Raw genomic sequence first — 27200 nt, forward strand, 5'->3', positions numbered from 1 at the left:
TAAAGTGTTTGCTGTTGGGTTTTCGTTTGGCTGGTTGTGTGTACACAGTGTATACAAGTTGAGTTGTACAGAAGCCCAAGAAAGAGCAAGAGACAGAGGGTGGTCGGGAGGTAGGAGCAGAGGGGTTAGAGAGAGAGGGGCAGGGGAGAGGAGACGGATAAAAAATAGAACCACATCCAGACGACAAGGGGATAGGACGGTGGGGGGCAGACACAGACGATCGCAGTAGAAAAGGAGCGGGAGGGCCAAAGGGAGGGGACCCCCTCCACCTCCCCAGCCCCCCGCCCCAGGTATGTACAATAAATAAGATTAAAAATAATTAACAAGATGCGTCTTCCCCCCTCCCACCCGATGCCGAATGCCCTGGGGAGGGAATGGCCTTTAGCAAAGATCTTGGCCTGTGAGGGGGGGGTTGGGGGAGAGGGGGTCCCCCAGCTCTCTGAAGCCACCCCACCCCCCTCAACCATACATAGACTTTTCCTATACATTATGTACAAGGTGGAGGGGGCGGGGCTGTGGCCGTGGAGGGGGGATCAGGGCGAGATGGGGAGGGAAACCGTTACTAAATAGACATTTATACATATATATAAATAATTTCTCTGTACACCGGACAGGGGGAGGCTGGGGAGGGAGTGGAAGGAGCGTGGGAGAGGGGAGGAGTCGAACTTTGAACCCTGCCCTGTGGGGGCAGCATGGACACACCCTGACCAATGACCCCCCCCCTTCCCTGGCGACAGGGGCCTAGGGGTTAGCTCCTGAGGACACAGTTCTGTCCCAATTCTCCGTTCATGGAAGCGGTGGCTCCCCCAGGCTGGGAAGGGTCACCCGCAGCGGCTGTGGGCCTGTGCTTGGGCCAGCAGGTCGCTGAAGGAGTCGAAGAGCTGTTCCAGCCATGGCTGGTTCCGCATGCACTGCTGGACCACCTCCTCCTGACCCAGGTCCTCAGCACCGCCCTCGATGGCCAGGGTCTGCAGGGCAGTAAACAGAGCTGGGGCAAGTGGCTACCAGGGCCTGGGGAGTCTAGGGATCAATATTCCAGGGAAAGGGGGCTGGGAGCTAAACTCTTGGGTCTGGGGGAGGAGGAGGCTGTGGGCCTGGGCTCCTGAGTGTGAGAGAGGAAAGGCTGCGGGGACTGGACCCTTGCTTTGAGGGAGGAGGTGCTACGGGCTCGGGCCCCTGGGTCCAGGGCAGAGCTTGTGGGGCGGAGTCCCAGGGTGACGCGTGCTACAGATGGGCTTACCTGGTCCCGGCAGCGCAGGAAAGTGTGGTACTTATAGTGGTGGAGTGAGTGGTAGAGCGTGTAGTATCCTGACTTGTCCAGCTCAACTTTGAACTCCTGGACAGATGGAGCAGAAAAGCCTCACCCCACTGTCCAGCATAGGGCAGCCCTCCCCTACCCCTATCGCTCCCCACCCCACCCCCGTTGCCCACACAGTTCGCCCATTCCCGGCCCCACCTGGGCTCGGACCACACTCCTCTTGAGCTTGCTGAGCGTCTTGCGGTTGTAGGGTTCCCCAGCTGGCCGCAGCCGCACAGCCCCCTCCTCAGGGGAGCCCTCCCCACTCTGCTCCACTTGTAGCTGGGGGAACGTGTGCAGGGCGTCCTGTGGGAAGACGACCGGTCAGTGGGACGTCCCCCTGGACCCACACACTCCAAATCCACCACTCAGTTCTCAGATTACCAAATGATCAGATACCTCAGTTTCCCTCAGGCTACAAATCAGGAGATACTTGGGAATCTCAGACTCAGGCAGAGGAGCCTCGGACTGTCTCATGACCCCTATAATATGCTTTGTGACTCAGCCCAAGATTCTCAGAGAGCCCTAATATTCCACCCAGGATTCTCAGCCCCAGCTTAATATCCTATTCAAAACTTTGAAAGATAGCCTAAAATCCAGAATCCCCAGTGCCAGGCTGACAATCTCAGAATTCTAAACCATCCCATAATTTCTCAGATTCATCTTGATATTCTTTTTTTCTCTCTCTCTTTTTTTTTTAGATTTTATTTATTTATGAGAGACATGGAGAGAGAGACAGAGACAGAGAGAGAGAGGCAGAGGCAGAGAGAGAAGCAGGCTCCATGCAGGGAGCCGGACACAGGACTCAATACCAAGCCTCCAGGATCAGGCCCCGGGCCAAAGGCAGTGCTAAACCGCTGAGCCACTGGGGCTGCCCTCATCCTGATAGTCTACTACAGAAATGTGAACCCTAGGATGACATCCCACCCAGACCTCTCAGAAACAGACTCAACTCTCAATCCCTGAATTCTCAGTTATCCCAACATCTCACCCAGAGTTCTAGAACCAGATGGATATTTTATCCCACGTTGTCTGAGAGACTAACATCCCACCAAGAATTTTCTGAGTCAGCCTAAAATCCATCCCGGAATTCCCAGAGCCAGACCAAAATCCATCTGGAAACTTTAAGCCTAGACTCACATTCCATCCCAGAATTCTGTTGCCCTCACACTCTATCTTCTAATTCTCAGCACCACACAACGGTCCCCATCAGAATTTTCAAAGCTGCCCAAATATTCCATTCCAGAATCCTGGGCCATTCCAGAAAGGAAATTTTACGGATGACTTAATACTGAAGCCTGAGATGTTAAAAAGCCCATTCTACGACAGGGAAGCCATCAGAATCCGCTTGCCCCTGCCCCCCAGCAAGGCCTCATCCAGCTATTTTCTGTAAACTTGTGCTCCGTAAACTCTGCTGGACCTTCCTAGCTGCCCCCCCACCCCCGAGACCTCTCCACATCCACCAAATCCCTTCCATGTAGGTGTGCAAGGGTGCTAGGAATCAACTTTGCTCCTGGCCAAGCCCAATCCTTCCAATGGTTGCCCCCTCCAGGGCCTGATGCTCTGAGAGGACCTCCCTGGCTGACTTATACCCATCTCTCCCATCTCTGACCACTGGGCCCCAGACCCCTCCAGCCCAGACCCCACAAGCACCTGCAGGGCTGGGCTCAGCGACAGCCGCTTCAGGACTTTCTTCTTGTGCTCATTCAGGAGGCCGTCAATCTTCCGCATGGGTGGCAGGTACAGCTCGTCTGAAAGACCAGGAGGGGCATCAGAAGAGCTGAAGCCCTGCAATGCATGGGGGCCAAGGAGGAGTAGGGGACCTTCCTTCCCCAGGCCTCAGCTCACCATGTGTGTCCTCCAGGGCCTGGATCATGTCTGGGTCGAGAGCTGTGCTCACCAACATCTCCACATAGCTCCGGTACATCTCCCGCATCGCCCGGGTCTTCAGCAGACGCCCGGGTACCGCCCGCTCTGGGGGGAGAGATGGGACATGAGCTCATTATTCCAAGTCCATCTGAGTGAACGGGTGGCAGATGGTGTTCTAAGTACCAGGGCTGGAGAGAAATCGCTGCTCAGGGAGCTCTGAGTCCACAGGAGAAGACCAACAAGTACCAACGCGATATGCTGTAATGGTGGAGTCACAGGCATTGATTGTAATGAGTTTGGCCTGGCAATCCAGGGGAGGCTGGTTCAAGGTCACACAAGAGCTAAGTCTTAACTGATAGGAAAGAGCATTCCGGGCCAGTGAACCTCACGTTTGACTAGTTCAGTGTAGCTTCAGTAAAGTCTAAAGAAGCAGCATAATTGGTTTCCAAACCAGTGAATCCACTCAGAGAGAGCAGATCACAAAGAGCAAGACTGAGGGAGGAGGTGGGAGGTGAGAGGTGAGACTGCACAGGTCCATGTAGGTCAGACCACACAAAGCCTCCAACATGAGGTGGAGAGGACGGGGGCTTTTGCGGTGGGTACCAGGGAGCCATGGGAGAGCTATGAGGAGGAAAGGAGCAAGGGTTAAGTGTAAAAAGATGCCTCTGAGACTATGTAGGGGACGGATCAGGAGGAGGATACCAGAGGCCAGTGTAATGGACCACAATAGGAAAGGATAAGGATGGGGGTGCCTGGGCCTCTCAGTTGGTTAAGCATCTGGCTCCAGTTTAGGTTCATTTAGGTCCTGGGATCTAGCCTTGAGTCAGGCTCCCTGCTAACTTCCTCTCCCTCTGCCTGCCGCCCCCCCGGTTGTGCGCAATCTCTGTCAAAGAAATAAATAAATCTTGGGGATGCCTGGGTGGCTCAGTCGGTTCAGTGTCAGCCTTCGGTTCAGCGTCAGCCTTCGGTCCAGGTCATGACCTCAGGCTCCTGCAATACAGCCCCACATCAGGCTCCCTGCTCAGCAGGGAGTCTGCCTCTCCTCCTCCCTCTACCTCTCCCCTCTGCTTGCTCTCTCTCTCTCTCTCTCAAATAAATAAAAAATATCTTTAAAAATAAAAAATAAAAAAAATAAAAAATAAATAAAAATAAATAAAAATAAACAAAAAATAAAAAAAATAGGGCAGCCCCAGTGGCCCAGCAGTTTAGCGCCTGCCTTTGGCCCAGGGCGTGATCCTGAGGCCCTGGGATCGGGTCCCAGGTCGGGCTCCCTGCATGGAGCCTGCTTCTCCCTCTGCCTGTGTCTCTGCCTCTCTCTCTCTCTGTCATGAATGAATAAATAAGATCTTTAAAAAAATAATTAATTAATTAAAAATAAATAAATCTTAAAAAAAAAAAAAAGGATAAGGAAGTAGCAGGACCATAAGGGACAGGATCCAGAGATCGACGAGCAGGAAGATAGGAAGGCCAGTGTCTGACAGGGACTGCGGGAAAGAGCAGAGAGTTGGGGACAGTCAGGGCATGGGGAGGGCGCAGAGCCGGGGACTTCTCAGCTGTGGAGATGAGGGAGCAAAGAGACCTAGAGATCTGGTCTGCTAACTGAGTAGTCAGTGGGGCTGGCCCTGAGGTAGGGAAAGTAGGACAAGGAACTCAGTGGGATCTAGAGCGAGGGCTAGGGGAAAGAAACTAGTGAGGCTCACTGGGAAGCTGAGACTGCCAAGTGAGAGGTGAAGCCACAAGGCCAAGGTCAGGACATGAGGGACACTCACACAAAACCCAAGAAGGAGCATCAGGGAGAAAAGAGAAGCAGAACAGCCATGAACGGCCCTAAAACATCCCCTAGGAAGAGGCCTGAGAAATATCCATTTGACTTATCCTCACAGAGGGTCCTTGGTGACAGCCATTTGCAGGGGCCAGAGTGACCACTTGTCAGTGGCAATCACACCCCACCAGGCCTTGGCCCAAACCCTCCTATGGCTCATGTCTGGCTCAGGGTAAAATTCTTCCAGTGGGACCACAAAGCCCCAGGCCTCTTGTCCCTCCAAGATCTGGTCCTGTTCTTCCTCTGCCCTCACTTCTCACCCTCTCCTCTTACTCACTTGCTCCAGCCACTGGCCTCCTTCCTGATCCCCAGACACACCCAGCCTGGAATGTTCTCTCTCCCAGTCACCCAACCCCAACCCTGTTGCACTCAGATCTCTGCTCCAGTGTCATTTCCAGAAGCCTTCCCCAAATCCCCCACCCCCTGAAAACATCACCCTCTATACCACCTGGACCCTCTTCACCAGAAATGCTTTTTCTTAACTGCATTTAAGACTGGCCAGCCTTACGCTGACAATTTTTCACATTGTTTTGTGTTCTTGTTACATAACATGTTTATCTGATAGACTCCCCCAGCTAGACTGTAAGCTCCCATGAGGATACATATTTTTGCTTATTCTGTTCACTGCTGGAACCTCGTTCATGGCATGAAGTAGGTACTCAATAAATATGTACTGAAAGGGCTCACAGAGCCAAATGGGAGCAGACAAGAGGAAGAGAGAGGAAGGTCACTACAACGTCTCTCTAGAACTTCTATCATGAATAAAAGAAAGGAGAAAGCATCAGCTTCTGGCACATGGAGGGTCACTGCTCTCAGACAACCAAAAGGGTTAGTTCTAAGGGCTCCTGGGCTGAATGAAGGCTTTAGGACATCCAGGCATGAGTCATGCTCATCCTGCCCTAGAAGAGCTCCTGGTTGAATGGGCTGAGGGCAGACAGTCTCAGACCCATATTGACCCTTGGTAGGGTAACTGCTCCCATAAGAAGATGGGGTTCAGGGACACCTAGGTGGCTCAGTAGTTGAGCATCTGCCTTTGGCTCAGGGGGTGATCCCCACCCAGAGATCGAGTTCCATATCCGGCTTCTCGCAGGGAGCCTGCTTATCCCTCTGCCTATGTCTCTGCCTCTCTGTCTCTCATGAATAAAAATATTTATTTATTCATGAGAGACAGAGAGAGAGAGAGAGAGAGGCAGAGACACAGGCAGAGGGAGAAGCAGGCTCCACACAGGGAGCCCGATGTGGGACTCGATTCTGGGTCTCAAGGATCAGGCCCTGGGCTGAAGGCGGCGCCAAACCGCTAAGCCACCCGGGCTGCCCAATAAATAAAATCTTAAAAAAAAAAACAAAAAACCAATGTGGTCTATCCACAAAGTGGGATATTATTCAGCCAAAACAAAGGAAGGAGGCCCTGATACATCTCACATGGATGAACCTAAAATATGTTATGCTAAGTGAAAGAAGCCAATCACAAAAGACTATATGTTGTATGATTCACTTACTCATAGTGTCCAAAACAGGTAAATCCACAGAGATTGTAAATGACAGGTCACTTAGGGCTGGGGGGAGGGGAGTATGGGGAGTGATACCCAATGGATGATACATGTTTTTTTCTTTTTTGATACATGGTTTCTTTTTGGGGTATTGAAGTGTTCTAAAATTGACTGCCAAAGTGGACAGATAAGTCTAGGACTCTACTAAAAGCCACTGATGGGATGCCTGGGTGGCCCAGCGGTTTAGCGCCGCCTTCGGCCCAAGGCATGATCCTGGAAACCCCGGATCGAGTCCCACATCGGGCTCCCTGTGTGGAGCCTGCCTCTCCCTCTGCCTGCGTCTCTGTCTCTCTCTCTCTCTGTGTCTCTCATGAATAAATAAAAGTATTTTTTAAAAATTAATTAATTAAAAAGCCACTGAATTTTATGTTGTAAGCAGGTGAACTACACAGCATGTTAATTAAACTTAACTTTGTAAATCACTTAAGAAATAGAAAAAGAGGGATCCCTGGGTGGCGCAGCGGTTTGGCGCCTGCCTTTGGCCCAGGGCGCGATCCTGGAGACCCGGGATCGAATCTCACGTCAGGCTCCCGGTGCATGGAGCCTGCTTCTTTCTCCCTCTGCCTGTGTCTCTGCCTCTCTCTCTCTCTCACTGTGTGCCTATCATAAAAAAAAAAAAAAAAAAAAAGAAATAGAAAAAGAAAATTGAGGGCCAGAGAAGGAAAGACCTGCAAATCTGGGCCTTTCTAGACCTGCCTTTAACGGTTTCCATCTGGCCTGATTTAGCATCTGCCTGCCCAGTTAAAAGACTACATTTCCCAGGCTCCCTTGCAGCCAGGTGTGGTCAAGTGACCAAGTTATGTTCAATGGGACAGGAGAGACAGGATATGGGCTACTCCCAGACCTGGTGACTTAAAAGAAAGGTCCAGCCATTCCCTGGTCCCTGAGTCCCTTCCCACTGGACTCAGGGACTGCGGCTTTGGGCCTGCTGGGCTGCTTTGGACCAGGTGCTTGAGGACAGCACGCTGGGGGAAGACAGAGCAACAAGAAGAAAGAAACCTGGGACCCTGGACAACCTGGAGAAGATGCTCTTATTTCTAGGAAACCACTACTTACACTTACATTAGGGCTTTGATGGAAAGAGAACTCTCTTGCTCTCATTTGACTGCCTTCATGCTTAGTCCCCATTAAAAGAGCTACCCCTGGGGCACCTGGGTGGCTCAGTCAGTTGGGAGCCCGGCTCTCCACTTCAGCTGGAGTCATGATCCCAGGGTCTCAGCGTTGTGAGATGGTGCCCATGCTCAGGGGGGAGTCTACTTTTCCCCTCCCTCTGCCCCTCCCCACTGTTCATGTTCCCTTTCTCTCTCTCAATTAAGTAAAATCTTTTTAAAAAGAATTAAAAAAATAAGAAATAACAGCATCTACTCTGTAGCCCTGCTATAAACATTACACAAGTTAATTTGGGTAAAGAACTTAGAGAAGATGCCCACCCCAGCTAGGGCCATATGATTGACAGTATTATTATTTTAATTTACCAATTTTGGTTGCTATCTCACCAACACTGCCTGGAAGCCTGTGGACTGCACTTACCCACACCTCCTCCTGATGCCCCGGGTTCCCTTCCCCATGCTTCCCCACCTGCCCTGTGGTTGCCCAGAGCCTCACCATCCTCGCTGGGTGCTCCTGGGGATGACTCTGAGTCCGAGGAGCTACCAGGTGGGCCCCCGCCTGCCGAGGCATTGCCTGCAGCCTCCTTCAGCCACTTCTTCCTCTTCTTGGGGGGCGGCTCAGCCTTCACCTTGGTGGGCCGGGCCTTGGGCAGCCGGGAGGTGGCAGGCTGTCCCGCAGTGAGGCTCCGCTCAGGCCGAGTCTGCCGCCCACCTGCGCTCCGCTCACCCCGCAGTGGCCGCTCCCCACGGGTCACCCGCTCCTTCTCCTTCTCCTTGTCGACAGGCCGCGGTGGAGATGGCTTCTCAGGAGCAGGGGGCTCGGGCACAGCTGTCTCGGGTGTCTGCTCTGGGGGCTTCTCGCTTATTGTCTTATCGGGAGTCTCTGGCTTAGGAGGTGGTGCCGGGGCCTTGGGAGGAGGTGCAGAGCTGCCCCCAGCAGACGCGGGGCCCTTGGCCTGCCCGGAGCGTCTGGAAGGGGACACAGGAGGGACAGCAAGCAGTCAGCAGCCCTAAGAAGCCCACCTTCTCCTCCTGAGATCCCCATCTAGCCCACAGCTCTGAGCACAGAACCAGCCTGACTTCCTGCCCTTTGTTTCTGCTGAGTGTCTGTCTCCCCCAGCCCCAGACCTGGGTCTTTCTGTTCCCCACACCCTGTGTCCGCTCTGCGGGCTTCTACTTTGTCTCTGGAAGGTTCCAGCCCCCTCTGTGCCTGTTCACCCTGCACACCACCTGCCCCACAGCCCCCACAGTACCTGACAGGCACTGGGGGCCGGTGCCAGGGTTTCCGAGCACAGACCCTCACATAATCCTTCTTGTTGACGTTTTCCAGGAACTTTACATAAAGGCGCTGATACCGGTTTTTCGCGTCCCCAAAGTACCCCAAATACTATGGAGAGAAAGAGGTACGTGAGGAATACCTTCATCCATTGCAGCCAGGCAGGCTGATAGATACCTAAGATTCCCCTCCAACCCCACCCCGACCCCGGACAGCAGCTGCCAGAGCCTGCTGGATGTGGAAACCCCCTTCTGGATGCCCCCTAGACTAGGGGTGAATCACAGCCATGCATGATGGGGGACCCTGGGCTTTTGGCCACCACTCCCTCTAGGCTTCCCCCAGTCCTCATGACTCCCTGCAGGCTTACGTTACTGGTAGCACAAAACTGCCGCTGCCCGTCCTTGATCTCTGGAGTGAATTTCTGCAGCAGGGCTTTCTGCACTCGCCAGATGGGTGGGGGCTCCCGCCCCGTCTGCAATGCCAGCTGAAGAGGGGTGCAGTGAGGCCAGCAAGGTCAGCCCTCATTCCTGCCCTTCCCGCCCCCAATTCCAGATCCGAGGTCCCCCTTTCTCTATCCTCTTAGAGAAAAGGGCATTCTCACGAACAAATATCAATGAATACTGGCAGGCACATATCTTCTGGCCCTATGATGTTCTCAGTCCCAGGGAGGCCGCTGGCATCTGGCCATGTCCTCCCGTGGCTTACCCAATGCTCTCAAACAAGCCGTGTGTTCTTGTGCTACCAAGTTTTAGTTATCACAACTTTACGGCACCAGGCCTCTGTGGTGATTTAAAGTAATGACAGCTCCTGAGCACCCAGCCACCATTTTCCAGATACTGCGCTGGACCCCAGGGACAGTGGGGACAGTGGTGAATGAGATTGACATCGCCTTGGCCAAGGTCTCTGTTACAGAGACAAGACAGACAAGCAAATAAAACAGGGTGAGGTTGTGGCTTGTGCCAAGAATAGGCAGGTGACAATTTATCCGAGACCACTTATTTCATCTACCTCTCTACAACTAGGCTTGCACAGTAATATGAGGCTCCCCCATCTCCATTCCAACACTCAGATAACCTCCCCACCCTGAGAGACTTGTGTGACCCCCAGCTGGACACTGGAAACTGAAGGATATGGGACAGACCCCACGTCTAATCTGGGGAGCAAGGGGAGTAGCAGGAGAGCCAGACACGGCACAATGACATCCCAGGTAATGGGCACACTAACAGCAGACCCCCAGACACTACCGAAGCCTCAAAGAAGGACCTCAGATGCAATCTGAATCCAAGAATGCTTCCTAGAAGACGTGACATCTGAGTAAGTCCTGGAAGGACAATGTCTTCTGTGAGGGGGCTAAGGAATGACAAAGGACAACACAGTAAATCGTGTGATGGGCATCTGGGTGGCTCAGTCAGATGAGCATCCTGGTTTTGGCTCAGATCATGATCTCTGAGTCATGAAATCACGCCCCACATCGGGCTCAACACTCAGTGCAGGGCAGCCCCAGTGGTGCAGCGGTTTAGCGCCGCCTGCAGCCCAGGGCGTGATCTGGAGACCCTGGATTGAGTCCCACGTCAGGCTCTCTGCATGGAGCCTGCTTCTCCCTCTGTGTCTCTGCCTCTCTCTCTCTCTGCATCTCTATGAATAAATAAATAAAATCTTTAAAAATAAAACAAAACAGTGCAGAGTTGGCTTATCCCTCCCTCTGCTCTTCCTCCCACTCCCCCATGCAGTCTCTCTCTCATGAATGAATGAATGAATGAATGAATGAATTAAATCTTAAAAACAAAAAAGATGCAGCAAGAAATGTGTACCAGGTATTGTGATAACCTACAGGTGAATGAAAGTTACTCCTGGCATTCAAGGAAATTACATTCAAGTGATAAACAGGATTCAGATGACAATTCCAATTGACTGGTCATGGTTGAACACCAGGCTCAGCAGGAGAAGTGCAGAGATCAATTAATGATGTCTGCCACTGGCAGCAGCTGTAACCCTGGGGTCTGTGTGCCAACTATCCACTGCCTACTCTTAGTTTGGGTTAGTTGTTTTCACATCCACAATTTTCTCTGTGTCCCTCAGATCAACGAGGGGAGTGAAAAGAAGGGATTACAATAACCTGATGACAATGAGGTCTAAAAAGGTTCCTGGTTTACGTTTCAAGAGGCAGGATGAGACAGTGTTGCAGGTGCCCTGGCCCCAAGTCCTTTCCTCCAGGCCACCATACAGTTCCCAGTCCTCCCTCCTGGTGACCTTAGGGAGCCAGGTCAGAGGCCCAAGGATTGAGAAATTCCTTTCAGACCACATCCTGCTCTGCTCCGAAACCTTCCAAGGCCCCTAGTACAGACTCTACAGTCTGACACAGTGAGACTTTGCCTCAGTTTCCTTTCTCTTCTCCTGCCCCTGCCCGGCAGGCCATCCAGACCCCTCCTAGTTCAGCAGATAAACCCCAGACTTTCTGATCCCTGGGTTTTTGCATTTGCAGTGCTGCCTCCCCACAAAGCGGGTGCTTTTTTCCATCTCAATGTTACTATGACCTTCCCCATTCTAGTCTCAGAAGCCTGTGAGAAAGCCATCAGAGTAACTCTCCCAGCCAGGGGAGACCAACTCCACCCCTGTCTCCTCCCACTACCCAATTGGCCTCCTCTAAGGAACTGGCAGATTCTCTAGCTGTACTCAGGCCCCTTGGCTCACCACATCCCAACTGAATTTGGTGGTTTTCCCAAAACCACTCTTCCTCCCTGCAGTCATCAGGCCCAACCTCTGGCATCATCCTTGTCTGATCTCCAACCAGGGCCAGTTAGTCCTCAGGCTGTCCCTCCCGCCTCTCCTGTCAATCATATCCTTGGCCACACCCACTCCCCCTCACTAGGGAAGCTAAGCCACCCACAGGCCCTGCCCCATGGAAGCCACAGCTGATTGGAGGAGATATGACCAGACAGCCAATCAACAGGCAAATCATTAATCCCATCTTGGCCCCAAATGCTGAGCTGGACCAATCAGATTCTCTTCTGGGAATTTGAATTCTTGAGAACCAGAGACCAAGGGCAGTTAAGCAGCAGGATGTGAATGAGCTAGAAGCACTTAGTGGGATAGTAGTAAGAAAACTTTGGGGCACCTGGGTGGCTCAGTCGTTAAGCATTTGACTCTTGATCTTAGCTCAGGTCTTGATCTCAGGGTTGTGAGTTCAAGCCCTGCGTTGGGCTACATGCTGGGTATGGAGCCTACTTTAAAAAAAAAAAAAAAGCTTCATGGTCCATTAACCCAGGAGGAAGTCAGTACCACAGGACTGCAGTGGTAGACTGCAATCAGGCCTAGACACCTCCCCAGCCACCTCCCTGCTGGCCAGGGGCCCAAGCAGCTGCCAGCTTTCTGCCTTGAAAGAGGACTTTCAAGCAGGCGCCCATTGATCTCACCCCAGCATGACCTGGCACCTGCTCATCTTCCCAGACTCAGTGCTCACCATCCAGCCACTCAACCTCTTGAATCCCTACACATCACAAGTACACCGTGTTTTTGTTCACAACACAAACGTTGCACGATGTTCCCTCCACCTGAACTGCCCTCCCTCTACTTTTCTCCACCCAACAACCTCTTACACGCTACATCCTGCTAAATCTTCCACATCTCCAAGAACTGGGAGTTAATATTATATGTCCCATTTTATAGGTGAGGAAGCTGAAGCAGAGAGGAGACTAGCCTTGTGCTAATTCGGCTGCCTTGAATATGTTCCATGAGTATAAAATAAATATACACAGAATTTCAAAGACTTGATATGCAAAGAATGTAAAACATCTCATTAGCTTTTTCTTGTTGATTACATGCTCAAATGACTGTTTCAAATAAGCTGTGTTAAAGAAAATACACTGCTGTAGCTAATCTCCCCCATTTTTAAACTTTTTAAATTCTCTATTCTTTTGGTCTTTTAAGAAGTCTCCACGCCCAATGTGGGGCTTGAACTCAGGACCCTGAGATCAAGAGTTGTGTCTCTACCAACTGAGCCAGCCAGGCGCCTCTGACTTTTTAAACACGGATACAAGAAAGTTCAAAATGATGTATACAGCTCATGATGTTTCTATTTAGCTACCACTGTTCTAGAACCAACTATGACCTGTTGCCCATTTTCACAGATCTATAAGCTAAGAACAGTTCCTAATTTTTAAAGGATTATAAAAACAAAGCAAGAATATGTAGCAGAGACCCTGTGACCAGTAAAGCTTAAAATATTGACTAGCCGGCCCTTAAAAGAAAAAAATTCACAAGTTTTGCAGAGATGAACAACCAAAGCAATGCTTATAGGACACCCACTATGTGCCACCCAAGGTTCCTCGGAGCACTCAACAAGCTTTAATGTCTGGATCCTCCTGTTACCTGAGGGAGGTACTAATATGATCACCCCTATTTTGTAAATAAGGAAATTCAATGATCAGGAAGGGTCGACACCAGCCCAGAAACAGCAGGGATTTAATCCAGTCAGGTTAACGCCAAAACTGGGCTCTTGGTAACAATGCCACCAGCCTGCCCTGACCCCAAGCACACAAACGAGTCTTCAATGTGTACAGGAGCAATTCAGGCCTGGGGCTGTGTTTTCCCCCCATTGTAATACATACTCGTGTTGTATTTTAAGCATCTGAGTCCTTGCCCCGGCCTTGTGCCAGCTGGGAGGTGGTGTCAGATGGCTGTGGCTCCAATCCCAGTTCAGCACCCACCAGCCGAGTGAGTCCCTCTCTCTGGACGTGAATTTCCTCATCTGTAAAAGCCCTGTTCTTTTAGCCCAGTGCTGGATGCCCAGCCACATCTGCCACTTCCATTGTCAATGTTTGATAGAATGTACACAGAGACGAACCCTTGGATGGTTCACCGGTTGAGCATCTGCATTTGGCTCAGGTCATGATCCGGGGTCCTGGGATCGAGTCCCGCATCCCTCCCTCATAGGAGGGAGCCTACTTCTCCCTCTGCCTATGTCTCTGACTCTCTCTCTCTGTCTCTCAAAATAAATAAATAAAATCTTTTTTTTTTTTTTTTTAAAGAATGTATAGAGAAAGGCTAAATCTGGTGCCTAGAGCCCAGGATCCTGGGGCCAACAGGTCCTGAGCCATGAAAGTCTAGGAAGGCTACTTTAGCTCTCTGCACCTCAGTTTCCTTCCCAGTAAAACGGGAAGAGTAATCCCTATCACTAAAGGTGATTATAAAGATAAAATTTAGGGATGCCTGAGTGGTTCAGTTGGTTAAGCCTCTGCCTTCCGCTCATGTCATGATTGCGGGGTCCTGGGATTAAGCTACACGTTGGGCTTCCAGCTCAGCAGGGAGCCCGCTTCTCCTTCTCCCTCTACACCCCCCCGCCACCGCTCTCTCTCTACTTACATGAGAGTGCGTACCCGTGTATGCTCATGCTTTCTCTTTCTCAAATAAATAAAATCTTACAAGAAATAAATAAAAACTTGGAGACAGCAGTGAATGTTGCACAACAATGCGAATACGCTTAATGCCACTGAATGATACATTTAAAAATGGTCAGAATGATAAATTTCAGGGTGTGTAAAGGGTTACTACAATTAAAATAAAAAAAGGAGGGGAGCACCTGGGTGGCTCGATTGGTAGGGCATGCGACTCTCTTTTTTTTCTTTCTTTTTTTAAAGATTTTATTTATTTATTCATGAGAGACACAGAGAGAGAGAGAGGCAGAGACACAGGCAGAGGGAGAAGCAGGCCCCATGCAGGGAGCCCGACACAAGACTCAATCCAGGACCCCAGGATCATGCCCTGAGCCAACCACTGAGCCACCCAGGTGTCCCTAAATTTTTTTAAATTAATTTTAAAAAGTTAAGAATGACAGAAAGAAAGAAAGAAAGAAAGAAAGAAAGAAAGAAAGAAGAAAAGAAAAGAAAAGAAAAGAAAAGAAAAGAAAAGAAAAGAAAAAGATCAAACTCAATTCTGACTGTGATGTGTCCCAAATCCTGTCTTGGGGAGTTGGAAGCTGTTCTTATCGTTGCTGTTCATTCAATATCTTCCTCTCTCGTCCCAGTTGATGATACAGCCTCAGAAGTCACAAAGTTAAAATGAAACAACATGGGACGCAAGAGTGGTACAATCAGTTAAGCGTCTGACTCTTAGTTTTGGCTCAGGTCATGATCTCAGGGTCGTGTGATTGAGCCTGGCATCAATGCTGAGCACAGAGCCTACTTGAGATTTTTTTCCTCACTCTCCCTCTGCCCCTCACTGCTGTGCACTCTCTCTCCCACTCTCTCTAAAATAAAGACTTTTTCCCCTGTCTCCCTCCAAAAAGGAAATAATGTACACAAGATATACTATGGGAGTGAGAAGGACCATTAGGGATACAGAAGGAGGGACCAGGGAGTCTTGTGATTGCTGTGTGGGGTATTTGGAACATGTCTATTCACCCTAGCATTTCACTTTGTAATTCCCTAATATACCTTTTACCAGTGTTCTTTTGGGTGAAGCAACCACCATGCGAAAAAAATGACAAGGTATGGATAATAATACATGATGTCTGGAACTGGTAGGGTAAGGCAGGGGGCAGAATGTGCCAGAACAACAAAGCAGGACTAGCCACAGAGGTGATGATGGTGGAAGCTAAGTAATGGATACAGTCCTATTATTCTATTTGCTCTGCTTTTTCTACAATAAGACAGCGATTAAACATCACATAGTAAAAGACACATTAAGTTCATGTCACAGAACATACCAAGTAACAAAGCATAACAACAGTTGTTAACCTTATAATTATCCATCTCATGATACCTCCATCTGAAGAAACAATACCCCAAAATAAATTAAACATGATAATGTATTTCAAGGGCCAAACATGTTCCTGGCCCACAGTCAATACCCAATCCACAACCATGACTAATATAAAGAAAGGCCCTAGTCTTTGGTGTCACCATAAAGGTGACAATGGCTTGCCAACCTACCATGCACTCGCTCAGCTTTGTGTTTTGGGAGACGCACCTGATGCCACCTACCCCTGTGCTATGCTATTAATCCTCTGATCCAAATCTATCTGTCCAATGAACCAAGTACAGCAGAGGTCAGCAAACTTTTTCTGTAATGGAGCAGATCAGATTTTTGGGTTGGTGGGTCAGCTAGGCTCTGCCTAAATTACCTCACTCTGCCATCGCATGGGAAAAGCAGCCCTAGAAGATTTTAAATGCATGGGCATGAATTGTGTGCCAATAAAACTTTATTTATAAAAATAGTGCCTGGATTCAGCCCAGGAAGGCCACAATTTGCCAACCCTTGGAGTAGAGAGTAACTCGATGCAAAGAATGGGCTGATCTGCAAAAAGAGTTTAAGATGTGGCCTGATAGTCTCAAATCCTTGGCTACTAAATTTCCAGATTATGCGTGTGTACGTGTATCCACAGATACATTTTAACAATGTTTCACGTTTCACCATTATTCCATATACTGCAAAGTAGTCTCCTTCTCTTGGCTGGTGGGCTTAAATTACAAGCTTCACTGCAACCAGCACCTGCCTTGTTCTTTACTGGAACCCCAGCACCCAGAATATCTGTAATACACGCCAGCAATGCAGTTTTCTTACAGGACCTACCCCCGCCCCCCAATCTCTGAGCCTCGCGCATGCTCTGCACGTTCCAGCCCCATCAGCCTGCGAACTCAGGAGGGGTTCCTCTGCCAGCACCGGGCCTCCATCAGATGGAGCACCTGATGGCAGGTGCTCCATCACCCGCCCCCCTCGGCCGCCACGGGGTCCCGGTTTCAGACTGGGCGCAGAGGACTCACCTTGAGCGAAGGGATGTCTTCGGCGCGGATGACGAACTCGTCTCGCTCCCGGAAGATGCCCTCCCCGCCGCTCTCGCCAGCCTCCTCGTCGGTCTCCCCGCACACCGCCGCCGTTTCCTGCTTCTTGGCCAGGTGCAGGGGCCGGGCGTCGGGCGGCTCCGGCTCCTCGGGGGACGGGGCTGCGGGCTCCTCGGGCACGACGGCGGGGGCGGGGGCGGTGGTAGCCGCCGGGGGTGGCGGTGGGGCCGGAGGCGAGGGCAGGGGCGGTGGGGCTGGCGGTGAGCTGGGGACCGGGGCCACCAGCGGAGGCGGCGAGGGCAGGGCTGGCGGAGGGGGTGGCGGGGGCGGTGGTAGCGGCTGTGGCGTCGGGGCAGGGGGCGGCGAGGGTGGTGGCTTCTCCTCCAGCAGCGGGGGCTCTGGCGAGGGTGGGGGGAAGCGAGAGGGACGTCAGGGCAGACCCCACAGTGAGGTCCCCGAGGCCCCAAGGTTTGCGGCCAATGTCAATCAGTGTCTGCTCCCAGCCTTTTTGGGCTCCTCTCTTCTCCAGGGCCCCAACATAGTCCTCTTACTGTTCTGCACCCCCGCATCCCTTTGGATCAACCAGAGTTGTTTTCCTTCAACTCACACCCCAACACCCATCTGTGCTTCCAATGCCACTCAGTCCCTTCTTACTCTTCTGCTGTTGCACTTGGTCCTATCAAAGTTCATGTCTGACCCTGATCACCTGTCCCATCCCCTCCCCCCCCTTTTTTTTGAAAAATTTTAAAGTAATCTCTACACCCAACGTGGGATGTGAACCTACAAACCCCTAGATCAAGAGTAGCATGCTCCACGGACTGAGCCAGCCAGGCTCTGTAGCCTTCCCAGACTTTTCATACCTACTTTTGTCCCCAGACAGCCACAGGAAGCCCACGTTCCATTAACTTCTTTCTCCAATGTCCTAATAAGCCTCCCTACCCAGATATGGTGCTCTGCCCTCCCCATCTTTTCCTCACCTCTACATACTGTCCCCTTCTGTCCCTTACTGTGGTCTAATACCATGACTTGATGTCCCTCCATCAAAATCAGTTGTCCCTCATCCCACCACATCCTTCAACGTGTCCCACCCCAGTCTATCTCCTCCTTGTCGCCCCAAGTCCCTCCAAAGCTCCCTGCCCTGCCCTGGCTCCTAGTCTCTGAGTGCCATTCACCATCCCTAGCACCTCTTCTCCTGTCCCTTTCTATGCCAATAGCCCCTCAACTCACCCAAAACCCTTCTGCTGCGTCAACGTCCCTCCCTGAGACCCCTTCCCAGCTCCAGTGGTAATTCTGAGTCCCTGTAACCTGGAAACCTGTGCCTGATGTCCAGTTTAGTCCCAGAACACCTCCTAGATGCTTCAAAGCCCTTGCTGACTCTCCCCTCCAATTTTTATCTTCCCTCCCAATTCCCCAATCATTCCCTCTGCGCCTCTACCTCCCCATTTCCTGCTCAGGGGTCTTGTCCTCCTCCATCCAAGATCTTCCCTGCCCTTTCCTTCAACCACTCTCTACTCTAGGCTTCATTTATGCCCTCTGCTTCCCATAAACTCCCCATGGGTTTTATTAACATGCCCCTCTAACGTCTTAAAGTACCTCCTAACTTCTAAAACCGCTTCTTCTCCACCCCAGTGTTTTTAGTTATGAGCCTTACTGACCCTTCCAAGGTCCTTATACCCAATGCTCGCTCCCATTTCAGCAAATCCTGATACTCTGTTCAGAAGCCCCCAGCATTTCTTACTGCTGCCCTGACGCCTCCCTTCAGCTCGCACCCTCTGGCTTCCTTGCTCCCCATTTTCCACTTTCTACAATCTCCTAGAAGTCCTCTCCATTCCCTAGAACATCTTGGAGCCCTTAAGCCCCCTCATTAACTGCCTCAAACACCCTTCTCCTAATCGATGCCTCTATTCCACGCCCATCAAAGAACATTAAGGTTTGTCCAAAGGCTCTCTCAGGACAGCATCCAGACCCTGCTGTACCCCCAGCCTTTCCCTTCTACCACCACAAAAGACCCCTACTAATTAATGTTCCAGTCTCTCTTTAAACTATCCTCCTCCCCAAGTCTCTCCCTACAGCCCCCAATACATCTTTTTGCCATTTACCATACCTCTCTCAACCCTAGCTCATTCTCAGGCCCCATATCACCTGCTGGTTTTACAGGCTCTCTCAGCACCATGTCATCCACCTGTCCCCATCACTTAACCTGCTCTGTCTCTCAGCATTCTCCAGATCCCACCTCAGGGCACCTTAGCCCACTTAGCATCTGTGGGCAAATTAGAAAATGATGCCTTTCTCAAAATACTTGTTTGCCCTCAATTGGCAAATTACCTTTGTAAACACAAAACAACTTCATCTACAACGTGAATGATGCCTCTTAAACAAAGCACAACCTGCACAACTGTACCCAGCAGCCTCAATAACAGTAAAGCCCCAGCCTGGCCCCAAAGTGTCTTCCCAGAGCTCACCGGGTGTGCCATTGCTGCTGGCACTAGGGAGCCCCGGGAGAGGGGGGGGGCCTGGCACCACAGCTTCAGTTGCCAAGGAGGGCACATCTGGGGTGGAAGTGTCCTTAGGCCCGGCGAGGGGTGGGTCGTCAAGCGCAGAGATGGCTGAGGAGATGCTCTCCTGCAGGTCCCGGTTCTTGGCCACGGAGTCTTCTTCATCCGAGGAGAAGGAGGGCAGCGTCTCCAGGTTGCGTTTCAGCTCCTCATCCAGCCGCTTGCAGGGCGAAGGGCAGCCCAGCCCAAGCCCCTCGCTCTCAGCCGCCTCCAGCGCACCTCCCAGCCCAAAGGCTCCAGCAGGAGGCGGGTGTGGCACAGTGGGGGCGGCAGGAGGCTGCGGCTGCAGGCCCCGGGCTGGCACTGAGGGCGGCACGCTCTTGGGGGGGCTGAGTGGGGGTGTCAGGCCGGCCTGGTAGAGTGGTGGATGACGCTTGCCTGACTTGAGGAAGTCCAGGAAGGAGGCCATGAAGCCGGACTTCATCTCTGGCTGCTTCTCCTCCACCTCCTTGATCTTGGCCTCGATCTTCTCCCGTGTCAGGCTGGAGTCCAGGCTGTTGTGGTCAGTGCCAGAGACGGCATCGCCGGATGAGGCTCCCAGGCCCTCGCCGGCCTTCGGCACGGACAGCTTGATCTAGATGTTGGGGCAGAAGGGAGTCAGGATCCACTACAGTGGGGTCCCCGAGTCCCCTCCCTGCTCAGAGCCAGAGCACAGGACCCAAACCCTTACTTAAGACCTAGGTCAAATTCACACTTTCAGCCTGTGGAGCCCCACAATTTGAGCCGACAGACCCCTTCCCTTACGTTCTAGCAGGATAGGACTGGAATTCCTCCCTCAGCACTCACTGATCCTTCTGCTTCCAGCCCAGGAATTCAGCCTCCAGACTCTCCTCCCACAAAACCCACGAATCCAGAAACCCGCAATCGCTAGTCATTTAAGACCTAGAACCTAAGGCCCAAGCTCCAAAACCCTTTGCCTCCCTCTAAAACCCCGAAGTCTCAATTCTCAGAGCTCTCCAATGGCAGGAGCCTGGAATCTCCTCAAAGTTTCAGGAATATAAACCACAGCCCCCACTGCACCCAAGGAGTGTGGCCCCAGGCCTTTGCTATCTCTAAATTTTAGCCACCCCGACCCCAATCCCCCTCACCTTAAGTGGTTTCAGGGGCTCCAGCCGTGTGCCCCCTGCCTCCTCAGGCTTTCTGCCCCGGCCCCGGCCCCGGCCCCGAGGCTTCTTGGCCCCATCAGCGGGCGTGGAGGCTGAGGCTGGCCCTGCAGTGGTAGGGACCTCCAGAGGGCGGATCCGGGGCCTCCCCCGGGGCCGGGGTGGGCCATCACGCTTAGCCTTTGTGGGCTTGCGGCCACGGCGCCTGGGGCCATCAGGGCCTGGGTTGGGTGGACAGAAGTCGATGTCACCCAGGGGTGAGAGGGCTGGGCGGGAGCGACAGCTGGACACCAGGTCAGGCAGGCGCCGAGGGTTGAGGCGGATGTCAGCGGGCACATCGGCCTTGTCCTCATCCGCCTCAAACTCGTACTCCTGAGCATACAGCTTCTTGGGTGTCTGGAAGGGTGGGTCACGGCGCCGTAGTAGGTGGAAAGAGGACGTCTTGAGCAGCTTCTTTGGCTTGGTAGAGCAGAAGATGGGCGAGGTCAGGCCTCCCTTGGGCTCTGAGGCAGGCGGCGGCGGCGGCGGGGGTGGAGGGGGCGGAGGGGCCGCCTGGTGTGGCCCACTCTGGATCAGGCCCAGAGGCTCGGCATTGACTGTGGAGGGCAGCTCAGGTGGTTTGTTGGGGTCCAGGCCCAGGCCTGGCGTCTCAGGCCCAGCTCCAGATGCCCGACTGGGGCAGTAGGGCCCATAGGGGTCATAGGCAGGGGGGCCTGGAGGCGGCCCAGTACCCGCCTTGGGATCACCCTCGTCCTCGGGTGGCCCTGCCTTGCCATAGTCATCCGCTGCACCACCGCCAAACATCTCCTCCATGGTGGGAAAGAAGCTGCGCTCCTCATCTTGGAGCAAGGAGTCAGGAAAACAGATGGACGTGAGTGGCACAAAGCGGGGAGCCTTGGTGCCCTGCGGGCTGGGGCTGCGATAGGCACCTGAGGGATCCTTGCCCTCGGTATTAGGTGGGCCTACGCCAGTGTCACCAGGCCCCGGGGGCAGCGGTTCCAGGGCCCCAAGCAATTCCTGCATGGCTCCTGGTGGCTCCAGACTCTCCTCAGGTCGCAGGCGGGGGCTGGGGGCACCAGGCTCCAGGCCATGGCTTCGGAGGTGGGCCTCAAGCTGGAGGGGCATGGGTGGCGGGGGTGGGGGCGGTGGCGGTGGCGGCTGGGGGGCCCCGTCACGGGTAGCTGGCTCAAGGAGATGAACACCAACTTTGGGGGCACTGGGAGAGGGGCTGGGGGCGTGGCTGAGGACTGAGGGGAGCAATTGCGGGGGAGGAGGAGGAGGCAGCACCAGTGGGAGGTCAGGGCCCCCAGCCTCCAGGAGGAGGCTGTGGGGTGTGGGCTGGGCAGGCTGAGCTGTGGGAGGTGGGGGTGGTGGGCTCTTTTGGAGAAAGGCCCCCAGCTCCTTGGCACCTGCCCCATAGTGGACAACTGAGGTGGCCAGCCCCTCTGGGGTCTCACCGCCCCGTTCTGGCCCCTTCTTCTTCTCCTTCAGCCTCCCCAGGCCCAGCTCCAGGGCTGCTGTGGCACCCTCATCGAGGCTGGCACTAGTACGGATGACACTCTGCAGGTGATACCTCTGGGGGTCTTCCTTGGCCAGCTCATAGGGTGTGCCCGGTGGTCCCCCGGCCCCACCACTACCCCCAAGTCCCTTGGAGGCATCCGTTGCCCCATCTTCACCCACCAGGCCGTCTGCCCCTGAGGTCCGCGGGGGGCTAGGTGCCTGCAGGAGATGCTGGATGAGGAATTCCTCATCTTCTGTGCGCTCGGCAGGAGGCCCTCCAGGGCCAGCCAGCAGCTCCGAGCCATCCCCTTTGCCTTTGTAGCCACCTGCTCCGGCTGTGTAGCTGCCGGCTCCCGGAGGCGCCAGGAATGGGGCTGAGGCCAGGACGGAACTCAGGTACTTGCCAGGGGCTCCTGGAGAGCCGACTCCAGGCGGGCGGCCGGGGGCAGGCGGTGACTGAAGTGGGCGGATGATGTGAGAAGGGCTGGCCTCTCCACCACCCCCCAGTGAGCTGGGCCCCCAGCCACCACCATGACCCGAGAGCGCTGGGGAATGGCCAGTACTGTAGCTGAGCGAGGGGCTGGCTGTGGGCAGCCCCTGGGAGTGGGCAGCTGGCCCTGGGTATGGCTCACCCTGAACCCCATACAGCTGCCCCTGCAGCTGATCCGGGGAGTAGCTCTGACACGTGGCTAGGCCAGGAGGCGGCGGACCACTGGGAGGCTGTGGGGGCCCCCCTGAGTAGCTAGGGCCTTTGCTCAAGTCCTGTGCTTGACCCCCTCCAAACCCTTGCCCGTAGGCCTGGGGTCCTAGAAGCCCTTGGGGCTGACCAGGGGAATAGGCTTGGCCCCCTGCCCCACCAGCCCCAGAGGCCTTCCCAGTGGCATAGGCTGCTGCCGGCCCACCCAGACTCTGGCATTTGGGTGTGGCAGTTGAACGGGGTGGTGGGGGCCTGTTGGCACCGCCCGCAGCTGCTCCATAACCGCCTTTGCCCGTCTTGTAACCGGGCGACTGAATGATGGGACGGTAACCTCCACCACCACCCCCTGCTCCACCTCCTCCAGCAGCCTCAGGGCCCGCAGCCCGGCCCGATGCCCCAGCCGTAGCCCCACTGGGCCCAGCCTTGCTAGGCTCACCAGCACCGGGGGAGGGCTCCCCACCGCCCAGGGGGCTGCAGGCCAGGTTAGCCCTGTGGCCCATGGAGGGATAGCTGCCTCCACAGCTCAGGTAGTGCTGGAGGGCATGGGCTGGTGGCGGAGGCGGTGGGGGCTGGGCACTGGCTGGCCGCTGGTAGTGCTTGATGACGGTGTCCTGGCGGGGCAGGGCCCGTTCGGGCGGCGGGGGGCCTGGGGCAGCACCCGAGAAGTTGTACAGCTGTGGGGAGGACTGTTCGGCAGCGGCGGCAGCAGCGGAAGAGGAAGCCAGCAGATTGAACTGAGTCGGGAGGTGGCGGGGAGGTGGAGGGGGGTCTGGGGGGCCGGGGCGGTAAGGAGGGGTCTGGGCCGGACCAAGACCTGCGGGCCCCAGGACACCGCCCCCCGCCAGGCGCTCGAAGCCCAGCGAGGATGGCACCGTGGGTGCCTGTGAGGGCTTCAGGTGCAACACGTCATGAGGGGACAGGAGCCCATTAGCTGGGGGACTGAACGGGGGGTCTTGGAGGCTGAGGGATGAGGGTACTGGGAAGGGGCGGCTGCCGAAGGAAGCCGGGTGCTGGTAGGCTGACAGGGCAGAGGAGGATGGAAAGGTGCTGGAACCCGGCAGGGCGCCTGAAATGAAGAGCTCCGTGGGGCCTGGCGTGTGCATGGCTGGGGATGATGAAAAAGACCATAGGTCAGGGTGGACTACATGCCAGCCCCACCCTGGTCCTTCTGGGCCGACACTGGGCTTACCTGTTTGCCAGGAAGGACTGCGGAACTGGGAGAGGAGAGAGGAGGCAGAGGGGCCAGGCTGGGGGCCCCGGGACTCCAGGGCTGAGATGAGGTTCATGACGGAGGCGTCTGGCCCTGCTGACCCTGCGTGGTGGAGGCCAGTGTCGAATAGTCCAGAGAGGCCTGGCCAAGGACAAGGGGGTAGAGTCAGCTAAGTGGGCTGTCAGGCACAGTTGAAAGGGAAAAGGAAGAGGTCAAAAGCAAGTTGGGTCAGGGCAAAGAAGTAAAGGGGGGAGATTCAAAGAGGATAAAGTGAACAGCCAAGCTAAGGAAACAGGGCCGAGGACAATGAGGGAAAAGGCAGCCAAGAAGCAGGATGAAGTGCACTCCAATAGTAAAGGAGCCCAGGAGAGGAAAGGTAGGCAGAGAAATACAAAAAAACAGAATCGAAGGAAGTGGGTGCAACAGGACAGAGTTCTTATGGGGGGCGGGGGAGACACAAAAGGATGTGGGCAATTCTAGTAAGGAAGGGGAAAGGATGGGGTAACCGGGGCCGCTTAGAAGGACCCGTGGACAGGCAGAAAGGGGTTGAGTCAAAGAAGGAGGATCCAGGGAGGGGGGAAAAATTAAAAATTGTAAGGAGAAAAGGAAAGGAGCCACTCAGGAAAGTTAAAGATCAAATGGGACAATATAATCTTGCAGGCTCACCCAGGAAGAAGGGAACCAATCAGAAGCGAAAGAGGTAAGGACTACAGGGGTTAAGAACTGATGGGGAGGGTAAATCTAGGGGAAAAAGGGGGGGGGGTCCAAAGACTTACAACCAATCAGCAAAAAAGGAATCAGGAAGAACGAATTCAGAGAACCAAGGAGCCAAGAGGATGGGCAAACCCAGAGGGAAAGGATTGGGGTGGGATAGATAGGAGGAAAAGCCTGGAAGAGAAGGTGGGATTTGGGGGCTGAGGGGGACGGGGCCAATTGGAGAGAAAGAGGCGGGGCCAGAGACAAGGGTGGACGAATCCAGCGTGAAATTGAGCAGGGACCAGCAGCCTCAGAGGCAGCCAATCAGAGGAGAGGCAGCAAGGGGCGGGACAAGACGCAGGGCACGGCCAATTAGGAGGGGTGGAACTTTCAGGAGCCAACCAGCTGCCTCGGAGGGAGGGCCAGCCCAGACGGGGCAGGACGGGGGCCGTACCTGCCGGGTGGTGGTTGGTGGCATAGCTTTGCAGTGGGTGGGGGGCCGCGTAGGCCTGGCGGTGTAAGATGTCGGTCTCGGGGTGCGAGGTCCTGGAGCTGCCATAGACCAAGCTAGGGGGAAGGGAGAGATGTTAGGGTGTCCTCCGAAGCTACCCTAGGAGAAGGGAACTCAGCAAATCCCCCGGGGTGTTGGGGGTAAATCTTCCAGCTGACTGGGGGTTATCCTAAGGAACTTTGGACCCTAAAGGAAAGAAGGCAAGGCAATCGGGGTACCCAACGAAAAGAGCAATGAAACATTCCCCACTCGAGTCCCCCATGAATAGAGCCAGAGAGTCTCACGTTTACAAACAGCCAAGCACAGCGACGAGACAAACAAGAGGGTGAAGAGTCAGAGGAAGTGCCTCAAGTTTAAATTGTGAAAGGTATGGACCTCCTACCGAGCCCACCCCCTGCCCCAGGACACAAGGCCCTAGGGTCAACCTGAGAGGTGCATAAGGACGCCCACTCTACTGCAGACACGTGGGAACACATGGCCCTGAACCTCACAGAGTGGTGCAAACTGAGTTTGGAGCAGGAGATAGGCTGTTCCCCAAACTGCTGGGATGGGGGTTGGGGAAGGGATAGGACTAAGGGAAAGTACCAGGTACAAGTGCGAACATGAACAACGTCCATCCCCTGGGGTTGAGGTTCAAATGCATGGGCCCTCGCAAAGCCAGGTATGTGTGCAAACGACTATCCAGCTAACCCGTGGGGAAGGAAACATACAGAGCGGTAAGTCCCAAATGGAAAATCCTAACACATGTGGGGTCATGCCCAGCCAAGGTGGGAAACCCAGGGGGCGGGGGAGGGGTAGGGGACAGGTGAAGAGTGAGGGCAGGACATAAACAGCAAGAAAGGGGTTGATTCGCAGGTGAGCAGTCTACCAACTAAACACGAACAGGGCCCACGCTCACACACACAACCACACACCAGGGAAACATCTGAATCTTCCCTTGCAAAGGCCCCAATTCATGGCTCGGACTCAAGAGGTCAAGTACTCCACTCCCCGCCATCAGCTAGGATTCTCTGCCTTTGGGGGTGGGGGAGCTAAAGGGGGTGTGTCTCAGATTCCAGGACCCCCCCCCCTTACACACACAGAACCCCAGCTTGGGAAGGGGGCGGGGCCCCGTGCCCACTCTGCGCGCGGAATTTCGGGGGGGGGGCCGAGTTGCGCGGCCTCGCGCAGTCCCGGAACAATAGGACGGGAGGGGGGGTGCCCCCCAGGTCTGCGTTCTAATTCTCCTTTCCATCCCACCTTTGCAAGAGCGGAGCCCCCGGCGCAGGGACGAGGGATCAGCAAGCCGGGAATCCAAGGATGGGGGGAAATCCAGGCCTTGCTTCGCCAGTCCCTCCCACCTTCCCAGGGCCTTTCCGTCCGAAATTGTTTTGCACCCCCATTTTCCCGCTGCATCTCTCCCTTTGCATGCCGGAGCTGGCTTTGGCGGAGTTTGCAATTTGCAAACTGGGGCGGCGGCGTTGTTGCAAACCGAGGAAGGCCGCTCCCTTGCAAGCCGGCGGGGAGTTTGCGATGCACGCGTCGCCAGGCGGGCCAGGCCCGGCCCGGCTGGGCCCCCACCCCTTGGCCCCTTCCTCCAGGCCACCCTCGGCTCCTTACCTAGCTTTCGCTGACCTCTCGTAACTCCATCCCGCCCCGGCGCCGAGCGGGTCCCCGAAGCCGGCGCTGGGGTAGTTCCTGTCCATGAATTGGCCGCGGTGGAAATTGGGGGGAGGGGGAGGGAGGGAGGGAGGGAGGGGGCGCGCGCGCGCTCTCCTCCACCGCCGCTCCCTCCGCTGCTGCTTTTTTTTCCCCTCTCTCTCTCTCTCTCTCTCTCTCTTTTTCTTTGCAGCCGCCGAAAGGCCCGGGAAGGCCCCGGGCTGGGGAGGGAGGGGGCAGGGGCGGAGGGGCGGGCAAGGGAGGGGGTGCAGCCGCCGAGCCAAGGAGGGGGGAAGGGGGGTTCCCCCTGGAGGGAAAGGGGGGTAGGAGGGACCCCGCTGTCTCCGCCTTTGCCCCGGCGCTTGCAAGAGAGAAGGGAGGGCGCGCGCTCAGGAGGGGGCGTCCCGGGCGGCCCCGGGGTGGGTGCGGGCGCTGGGTGCTCGCTCTCTCGCCGCCGCCGCCGCCGCCTCCTCCTCCTCTGCGCTCACGGTGCAGCCATCTTTGCACAAGGCGGCTGGGGGAGGGGGGAGGGGAAGGGGGGGCGGGCGGCGGGGTGTCTGGCTGCGCTCCGCTTCCTCCCACAATCCCG

The 27200-nt window shown here is 54.6% G+C and overlaps 1 protein-coding gene across 1 annotated transcript; it reads right to left on the bottom strand.

The window, feature by feature from the left end:
- On the bottom strand, positions 1–26956 carry PRR12 (proline rich 12). Its single transcript, XM_072771260.1, has 14 exons — positions 26573–26956; positions 24917–25029; positions 23746–23907; positions 20345–23661; positions 19164–19830; positions 16684–17099; positions 9291–9407; positions 8901–9034; positions 8144–8616; positions 3146–3271; positions 2951–3048; positions 1457–1603; positions 1241–1336; positions 1–968 (listed from the first exon to the last, which is right to left on the bottom strand). The coding sequence occupies exons 1-14, from the start codon at positions 26656–26658 to the stop codon at positions 822–824; spliced, it is 6099 nt and encodes a 2032-aa protein (XP_072627361.1). The 5' UTR covers positions 26659–26956; the 3' UTR covers positions 1–821.
- Between the last annotated feature and the right edge of the window lie 244 nt (positions 26957–27200).

This window comes from Canis lupus, chromosome 1 (assembly GCF_048164855.1).
Source record: "Canis lupus baileyi chromosome 1, mCanLup2.hap1, whole genome shotgun sequence".
Taxonomy (NCBI): domain Eukaryota; kingdom Metazoa; phylum Chordata; class Mammalia; order Carnivora; family Canidae; genus Canis; species Canis lupus.

Excerpts from the sequence above, each read along its gene's own strand:
- PRR12 (XM_072771260.1), bottom strand. The coding sequence starts at position 26,658 with ATGGACAGGAACTACCCCAGCGCCGGCTTCGGGGACCCGCTCGGCGCC. Across the intron at positions 17,100-19,163 it reads CAGCAGCAATGGCACACCCG|AGCCCCCGCTGCTGGAGGAG; the intron begins GTGAGCTCTGGG and ends CACCCTCGCCAG. Across the intron at positions 3,049-3,145 it reads GGCCCTGGAGGACACACATG|ACGAGCTGTACCTGCCACCC; the intron begins GTGAGCTGAGGC and ends CTGGTCTTTCAG.